This window comes from Anarrhichthys ocellatus, unplaced genomic scaffold, assembly GCF_004355925.1.
Source record: "Anarrhichthys ocellatus isolate YVR2014 unplaced genomic scaffold, GSC_Weel_1.0 scaffold24, whole genome shotgun sequence".
Classification (NCBI taxonomy): Eukaryota; Metazoa; Chordata; class Actinopteri; order Perciformes; family Anarhichadidae; genus Anarrhichthys; species Anarrhichthys ocellatus.
The window spans coordinates 7,261,131-7,270,871 of NW_022280054.1; the positions used below are offsets into that span (position 1 = coordinate 7,261,131).

Here is a 9,741-nt window from a genome sequence, read left to right on the forward strand (position 1 = left end):
CAGAGCACAAAAGGAAAGGAATATTTATTGCTGTTTTTCATAAAGGGGCAGCTAGGGAGTGTTGATTGTGGAGGAAGATTTCTTAGGAAATCTTATTAAATATCTTATGCAAACAAAGTACATTTCTATATTCAGACTTCATGACAGTCAACTTCAGAAAAAAACATGAACCACTTTGTCATGTGTAGTAGGAAATGTTCCATTTTAACCATCGTGACAAAAACAGAGGAGGTAAAAAATTAGCTTTTAATGAAACAGAATGTTCATTGTTACATATTTCAGAACGTCCTCTCCCCACGGACCGAGACCCTAAGCAGATAAACCATATGTGTGTGTTTTGGCAAACAGAGGAAACCTTGGCAGGATAAAATCATTATCATCCCACCTTTCTGTGTGAACGACGTGCATGTGCATTGTCTCACAGATGGGTTGGAAGCGAGGGACACGAGGAAGTCAAACTAAATGCTTTCCATGTGTGCCAGTAAGCGGGGAAATGAGTTCCATGCCACACACACTTCACACATTTCTCCCATCATGCCAATTCATCCCAAATGTAGAGGGAGAGGAAGAGAGGGGGGGAGGGATGGAAAGACCTTGCACGGAGTGAATGATGTCAATAACACACAATGCGTGATTGGTGAGGGCTGGGTAATTCGTGTGTGTGCATGTGTGTCTGGGGGTGCTTGCCTTACAGTTTCTTTTGTGTTTGCCTGCTTTTTCTTTGTGTCCACGGGTGGCAAGGGACACGCTGTCATGCTCCTTCAGCTCTGCCCTTGTGACAGGCTGTGTGTGTGTTTGCATGTTTGCGTGTGTGTGTGTGTGTGTGTGTGTGTGTGTTTATCCTGTGCGTGCCACTGAGACTGCGTGAGTTGGGTTGTGAGAAAACAAGTGCATGTCTGTCAGAGAGTGTGTGTCTGGGGAGATTACTGCGGTTCGAGCAGAACTCAGTAGTTGTGTTTTGTGCATAAAGTTTGTGTTGTGAGTTTTAGAGTAGACAATTATAGGGATAATTGACTAAATTCTGTGTATTATTAACTCTAAGGGAACAATAAAACACTTAAAATAATATGATTAATATTGAAATACTATAAAAAAATATTTCAAAACAACACTGAAATCGTGTTTCATTTTGAACCGCTGCACTACTTGTTTTGTAATACATTTATGCTCCTTCATTCTGATTGTATTACAGTCTCTCCTTCCTCTCCATCGCTAAACGGACCTTACGTTTGACCTCGCTCACTGTGCTGCTGGCTTTCAGTCTGGGCAGTGTCCCATCTTGTCTTTTTTCATCTCGATTCCGAGACTCTAAACTCCTCCCCACTCCTCCTCCATCTGTGCCCTGGCCTCTGTCTTTGTCAGTAAAGGGAGGGGAGGGTCGCAGTGTGTTTGGGGAGTTGAAAGAGCGAGTAAGAGTTACCCGGGTTTGACTATGTAGATGGAAATGCTTGTTCACTGGGGGTGTTTGTCTCTCCGTGGGGTTTGGAGGAGACCTGGAGGAGCCCTGATGAGATGCTGGGGATCGCAGGCCAAGAAGCTCCCCTTGTGCTTGAGACAGAGCAGCAGTCAGCTCCTCCCTCTCCTCACACTCCCTTCTTACTGTCTCCTGGAGTAACGCCACCTGGAGGTTGGGAAGAGAGAGAGAGAGTAGTATTTAGGAAAGTCATTTAGTCTGTAGTATTTAAGTTTCAAACCAAAAATGTATAACTTTTGGGAAATAAGCATATTCATGACGCATAAACAATATGTGTGCATTTCTTTCCAGAATCACAAAACAATATACACATCTTCAGGTCTACTGAGAAATAGAGCCTCTGTCAGTGAATCGGATTCAAACAAACTACAGCTCTTGTTATATGACAGCCGGATAGAAAAAGGAAAGCTGCTGACTTCAAGGCCTGATCCAAAGTTTAAAAAATAAATAAAATGAATGCTGCTCTCGCAAGGCCACTCATAGCTTTCTCATCACTTTACATGCATTTCCTACCAGTATTAATTGTGTGTATACTCTCTTTTTACGATCATACTTTGGGTATGGTTTTCTTTTTATGGGTCTATAATTGTCAACACATGCGTATGTGTTAGTAGGTGCCTATATGCCTCAATATCCATGTGCGGTGTGTCACGCCTTATGCCATTGTCTGCAATTACTGTCAGTGTGACAGCTTGCACATACGTGTTTGGCCACTTCCTTCCTCTGTGTGTATGCAAGACTTGTAGTGTGAGTCTTCTTCCTCTCTGTTTATATGCCGGCATGTGTTACATCCTGCGTGTGTGCATGCGTTTGATGTCTTGCATGCCAGTCTAGCGGTAGAGAGAGAGACAGCCATCATTAGGGGCTCCTAGTGAGAGCAGGATTACAGGGCTATTAGATGGAAGTCACATGCAGGCCCACAGAGCCCTTGCTTTTAATCTAACAACCATATTCCAGCGGCAACACACACACGCACGCACACACGTGTGTTGTGTGACCACAGTGAGAGGTTACAGGTCAGGCGTCTTTTCCCCCAGACACAGTGACCTTTTCCTCTTGTCCTGGTCCAACTGCAATCAGGCCAGATAGGGAGGGGAGGGGGAGGGAGACAAGACAGGCAGGGGGAGACAGAGACAGAGAGAGAGAGAAACAAAATAAAGAAAGAAAGACAAAGTGAAAGAGTGTGGGAGGGAGTGGACAGAAAATACAAAGCAGAGGGAGGGAGGGGAGGGATTGAATGGGGCACCACCAGAATGTGTTTGGGTGTGTGTTCTTGTGTGTGCCCATGTGCACAATTACACACCGAAGCTTTACTAATTTCTAACCACATCTCCATACTGTATCAGCCATTGAATGACAATATTATCAGTAAACTTTTTTTGGAGATAATGTTTGCGCTGGAGAGATAGATTGTAAAAGTTTGGAACAAAACACAGTAGCAGTGAGTTCAAAAAACAAAAAACAAATGTGCAAATAATCATTTAAACATAACATACACTTTTTTTGTAAATAAAGTCACTGGTAGGCCTGAAAAAACACATTCACACACATGTATTCCTCTAAGGAAGAGACACAGGACTTGGCTTTTCAATCATAACTGCATTGATGAACTAGAAGAGCACTTGGAGAGCCAAGGCAAATCTGCTCCATAATTGAATGGGTTGTTTCTTTGGCCACCTACACCCTTTCACCAAGTTTCATGGAAATCGGGTCTGTAATCCCGCTAACCAACAGACAAAAAAACAAAATGAAAACAGTCCTTGGCAGACGTAATTATGGGAAGTATTGTTAAAGATTGTACAGCATAATACGGCACGACTCGCTTTGGATTGTTCTTTTTTGGTTTTCTAATGGCAACAGTTATGATACCTGATACCTGGTTGACCACCTCAGGTCTAGGTTCCCAGCAAGCTGAGCCGATACTAACAGGTGGATTAAAACACTGCAGACCACTGAATGGTCAGAGAGAATCATCAATAGAATCATCACTCGGGCAACACTGGACACCCTGCACAAACCCGCCATTCTTAAATAGCCAAGCTACCTTCAATTGCGGCAGCTATTTTTGTAATTCACTATCTGCAGTGGAAAACGAACGAGAAAAGTACCTGGTACCAAAAGTGAGTCGTCGAGTCGTACCATGCAGTTGAAATTCTGCATTAGTGGTGACTGGTGTGCTGATTTATTGGATACGACTAGAAATAGGAGCCACATAAGGTCATCAGGTTCAGCATTTGTTGGTAGAGGCGCCCAATGAGATACAAAGTTTATAGAAAAGTGTGGAAAAAAAATTGTTAAATATGTCTTTAAATGCTTAAAAGTAGTTCTGATTTTTGTTTGTTTGTTTTTTTTGTTCAGTTTTTGTGAAAATTAAATAGACTCTCAGGTCTGATTGCTGTCCTGAAATGACTTTTTCAGTGATGCATCTTTTAAATTGACTGGTTAAAAGGTCACACACATGCTCTGACACTTCATGATGAAAATGGCTCAACAGTGCAACGGTATCTGGGCAACAGAGCGATATCACAAGGTCATGATCAAAACCTGATTATCTCTAACCAACACACACATACAAACATCCAAAGATCAATACAACTATTCTAAAGAACAGGATAATTGAAGCTAGGGTTTGAATTAGATAAGAACTGAGAGGGATCATTAGAGACAGAACTGAAGGACGGTGTTAAAAGGCTGGAAAGAAAGGAAAAAAGAAATAAAAATCAAAGGTCATCTAAAAGGGATTATACTGATTGATCTGCTCTAAAACTACAGACACAGCACAGTAAAAATGGCCCCTTTAAATTAGATGAGAAAGAACAGAAAGAAAAGGGTGGTTGGGGGAAGGAGCTGCTGTGCTGAAGGTCCATGAATGACATAAATGAGCATGTCAGCTGTGAAATTGGCATCAGGGCACCTTGAACCGGCTGAACCTATCTGGACAGGCAGTCTGAGAGGGAGGCGGTTAAAGAGACAGTGGCTTAGTTGGCTGTTAGAGGGCTGTCTGACTGCAGCAGGACAAAGCTGAGCTGAATGAGAGAGTGAGGTGGAGAAGAAGGAAAGGAGGCGATGAAGAAGTGCTGAGAAGAGAATAGGAGGCAGTGAATTGACTTAGTGACCTTTCTAGACTTCGGATGGATGCTTTTATTGATGGGTTTTCTCTGATATTGATTGCCTTGTATATTACCGAATCATCCACCTGCGACGAAGCATCCTATCCTATATAAATTAACAGAAAGACTCAGTGTTCGCAGCCTTCAATGAATCCTCTGTTGTTGCGTACAATGGACAGTATAGTCACTTTTGTGCACCATGATACGAACAACTGTTAAGGATGAAATGCAAAATAAATTATTCAGTGGGATCTTTGCCCCGTCGTTTATAATTCAACTGGGATTGTTTAAGTTTTCTACATAACATTTGCTCTTACCCACGCGCAAATGTATGTGGTGTTGGGCTGACAGCTGACAGTCAACACTGTTGGCTCTGTCAGCACTTTTGCCGTAGTTTACACTGTTTGCGCGGTTAGCTTGCTGTTGAGAGGCAATCGAAATGTTACCCGGAACTTGCGCCTTTAGACATACAAGGTACATTCTAAGAGAAATTAGATTTAAAGTTGAGCTGGAAGGCAAGTGTTTGCTTGTGTGGGATTGTGTTTGTTTGTGTATGTGACTGTATGCATGCTCACCCACTTCCTTTTGCTGTGACCACACTCACAACAACACACACTGACTAAATGTAATCCAAATCTGTTTGAATAGAATTGGCACAGAAACACACCAATAGAATATTATAAATCAAATCTCATTTTGTTTTTACATTATTTTCTGTATTTCTTATTCTTGTGGACAATTGAACGCCACACAATGGAGAAACATTGGTAACACACATGCACAGACAATAACACACACCTCTTCTTGAAGTTCAGCATTCCTCTCAGTCACCAGCTGTAGTCCAGCCTTAGCTTGGCTCAGCTGTAGGGCCTCTTGCTGTTGGGAGCGCTGCAGCTCCTCCTCACTCCTCCTCCTCCTCTCCTCCACCCTGCTTCTCCTCTCTTCCTGCAGCTTGTCTTGCAGTCCTCGTAGCACCTGCTCTCTCTCCTCCAGCTGGAGAAGAATAAACAGTGGATTCCAATTTGTGGATCTTTACATTTTCATTGAATTACGACTATTTAACTGTTAATATGTTTTGTCAAATGGATATAAACATCAAAGAAACCAACGTTTTTGGATTTGCTCTTTGCTCATTAATTCATGAATTTCATGCATCGTATGTATGTGCATATGTGATTATCTCAAATACCAAAAGAAATGATGCTTTTCAGCATTCTGCTCTTACACTGACTCACCCAAATCTGCAGCAAAGATTACATGGAAATCAAGCTGACATGAATGTTAATAGGTTCTGTGCCATTTGCTGGATGCAACATGTTTTCTGTTACCCAGTTTAGATTTTGCACAGGAAGTGGGTAGATGGGGAATGTGCAGTGCCAGGCACAGTGGAAGCTTAAGGGGGTATTTTCGGTTTTACTACACTACGGAAATTCATCAACTGTCACTACATGTCATATAAGTAAATGTAGGTATATTGAAACGTCCTCGTGTTTTGGTTGTTACTCATACTATAAGCTGTGCTGTGGGCAGGTATTTATTTCAGTGTGTGGTAACAATAGGAAGCCAGCTCACCTAATGTGTCATTGTTTTCTGTTGTCTCACCCCCACTGTCTAGATTTGATGCTGTCTTTCTTCCGTCTTTATCCGCTCAGTACTTACAAAGACTAACCACAGGGTCATTCACACTGTCTGCATGCATGCGTGTGTGTGTGTGTGTGTGTCACTAGTCTGTAGAGCGTGTGTTCATAATGTTGTTTCCAATAATCCAGAAGGCATGTAAGGGAATTAATGACACATATGAAACATAAACAGAAATACAGACAATAGCATAGGCTCATCAGACAAGCATTACACGCAAAAACAAAATGAAAAATCCTGGTCTTAAATTCCTATAAGGTAGAAAGTCACCGAGAGGAAATGGATAAAGAAGGTGAAGGCAAGAAAAATAAAAAGTTAAAAAAGTCAATAACCTGACTAGAGCCTATGACTAGTCTGTCATAGGCTCTGCAACCACAGGATAATCTATCTTCATGTCATCTTTTTTGATTTCTTCTCAAAATATGGTGATTGAAAGAAGTGAAGAAAGGAGACAGGACAGGAAAGCTGGAGATGAGGGCATAGAAAGAAAAACAAAAACTGACTTTTAATTAAAGAAGCTTTATATTCTAAACATAAAAAATAGAAGCTGCCTGTTACAAGTGCATGTCAATGATATATTACTGCAATGTAATATTGTGTAGTGTTCACTGTCATTTTTATTTTCATTTACAATTAACATGTATGCACCTTCTCCTGAAGCTGTGTGCTGTCCCGCTGGTATTGTAGTAGCAGCAGTTGGTTCTTCTCCCTGTGAATTGTCCGCTCTAACTCCACCTCCCTGCGGGACTCCTCCATCTGCTCCCACAGGTGCAATGCATTCTGGGTTCTCTGCTCTTCCAGGGCGGCAGCCAGCTTCAAAATCAAAGAGGAAGACAAAGGATACATTGACACACCAGTTTAGGTGTGCGTGTTCTTTCTCACACACAGTAATGACAACATTAGGTATTTGGCCATTTAAGATACTCCAAAAAACTCCAAGTAGATCCTAAGGCCTGTCTCTGATTCAAAGTCTAAAAGGGGCAGTGAAGTGCTGACTTCTTCATGATTTAAACAGGAAGGACAGTCACACCAAGCTTCTACACAGGGTTTAATAAGAAGCTTGAAACACTCATACACCCTGAAAATGTGTCTGATATGAGACATTGGTTGTATTACAGTTCTAAATACAAACAATGTCTGAACTCTTTTAATAGTATATGAGGGGCACTGTGGTTATGCAAAGCTTTGTCACAAAGTGTGACAATGACAGCTGTGTGACTGGCCTTGTCATCAAACACTGGCAGTGAAAAATGTAATTGTCAGGGACATGAAACACCCGATATGGCTGTTGACAGAGTGGGGCTAAAGTTGCATGCGACATATTTTTAGTGAGGCTTTGCCAGAGCTACCTTCTTTTCTAGAAGATCAAACAAACTGAGCGTCAGTGCCATGGGCTTAGGTCATGGCTGTGTGCATTTATGCTTGCAAGTGTGCAAAAAGAAAAATAATGCACGAGGGTGTCAGAGAAAAAAAAGACAGATTGGTGTGTGAAAGCCGGTGTGCGTGTGTATTATGCTTGTGGTTTGAGAGACTGTATGAGAGACGAAGATTGCGTGTGCAAGATCAAATGAGAAAACACCACTTCCTCTTTGCTTGGTGAGCGTGCGTGTGGGAATGGTTTGTGGGTGTGTATCCTTTGTGTGCGTGTGTGTGTGTGTGTGTGTGTGTGTGTATGTATGTGTGCATGTACACAGCTGGCATTTGTATTCAAAAAGTGGTCACTTCCTTTCCATGCCAGGAATTAGCCAGGAAGCCCATAATGAACAATAACTTGTATGAACATGTGTGTGGAAACCGTCCTGGTGCAAATATTACACCCATAGAGTGCAAGACTCAAGGGGTGACGTATTTGAGAAGTGATTTATTCAAAATTCTAAATGGAAACTGATCAGTGAGTTAGCTGAAATACAATATACAGTTTACATATAAAATCATAAAATATAATATCAAAATCACAATATACAGACACAGAGGTGCATACTCACTCACAGACGCACGCAAACACATGCAAGCAATCGCATACAAGCAATCGCATGATTCTCCTGAGATGATAATAACAAATATAAGTAAGTGGTTAGTTACATATTAATATCCGTGTTTAGATGTGCAGTATGTGCTTTAATGTAGGCCTGTGTGTATATCTGTCAGATGGTACTGCATGTGGCATTTCTGGATGGGCCGCTGCAAACCGAGGCCTGCTCGAGTCTGTCACTGAAGCTGCTGACTGATGAAGTTACATCATTGGCTGGTAGAGTGTTGGTGTTTCCTCACTGGTCGCTGCTCTTTCAAAGTGAAAATGGTGCGACAGTATTGCCGCTGGAAACGACTTTGCCTCTGCGATCAATCATGTGATCCACTTCCTCAATACATGCATGGTTGATGTTGCCGAACAATTCTATATTTGTAGGATGTTGACTCAGTTATATGAGCAATAGCTCAGTGCGTAGAGTGAGCTAATCCACAATTTAAAGCCAGTACGTTATTCATTTATTAAGCTGCGAAAGTCACTGCAGTTTCCACAACACTGTTCTGCAAGTATTTCAGGAAAAAACAAACATGTGTTCACAAATGTTACCATTTCATGACTGTCATGACTGGACAGAATTAAAATGAGTCATTTTAACAAGAAAATTGGTTGAATTTTATTATGATTTCAAAAGGTAAAACATTCTACTCTCCTGTTCTATTCACAAAAATTGCATTCAACTGATTCTGTTTGATTGTTTTACGTATAATCTGACAACTGGAGCAATTGTCCCCATCCTCCAATATCATGGTCTTCAATTGTAAAACCAGTAATCTGATCCTGATCCTAAGAAAACGCAGAGCGCTGTTCGATGTAAAACAACAATGTTGTTCTACTAAGAAGAATTTGTAAAGAAAAAATTGAGTTAACAAGACAAAAACAAAATACCGACATGAGACAGCAGTGATTTAATCTTTTAAATCTTTTCTCTTTTTTTGGGGCGAAATGTCCTTTTTGTTTAGACATTCAACTAAACCTCAGTCACTGTTGCAGCCAGAGAGGCAGACAGTGCAGGAGACACTACACTCACTGTTTTACTAATAAAAGACAGATTGATTTTGTGTGTTTGTGTATGTGTGTGCATGTTTTCAATTTATCTGGTGTCAAACAGACTGGTGGTCTTGGAGACTCATAATCTTATCCAGATTGCGTGTGTCAGGATCCTCCCTGTTAAACTCCTCTGAACTGTGACAATGGCTTGGATGCCGTCCTAGAGTCTATTTTACTTCAACAGACTGGAACTAAATGTCTGCCAGTCATGAACTGATACACCCAAAGTCACTGAGCGTATGAGTAATGTTTGGATCTATTTAAGTTCATCAAACATAATTACAATGTTACATCTATAGACCGTGTAATCAATATTCAGAAACAGTTGTGTTTCCCCTTTTTTTTTAAAGGAGCCAAATGTTTTTTATAGAGCAGATACTGTCCATAAAATAAAACGCCTGGATCAGCACAGATACCAAACCCACAAACTGGCTTGGGGCAAA

At 41.2% G+C, this 9,741-nt stretch overlaps 1 protein-coding gene across 2 annotated transcripts in view; it reads right to left on the minus strand.

Moving 5' to 3' along the window:
* Window positions 1-9,741, minus strand: part of lekr1 (Leucine-, glutamate- and lysine-rich protein 1) — a 58,648-nt gene continuing 48,907 nt past the window's right edge. For both annotated transcript variants that reach the window (XM_031861210.1, XM_031861209.1), the window contains exons 10-12: window positions 6,871-7,035; window positions 5,383-5,577; window positions 1-1,621 (exon numbers count right to left, since the gene is read on the minus strand). In XM_031861210.1, the coding sequence (XP_031717070.1) occupies window positions 1,187-1,621; window positions 5,383-5,577; window positions 6,871-7,035 (795 nt within the window). In that variant the 3' untranslated portion in view covers window positions 1-1,186. The remainder of the gene's footprint in view (window positions 1,622-5,382; window positions 5,578-6,870; window positions 7,036-9,741) is intronic.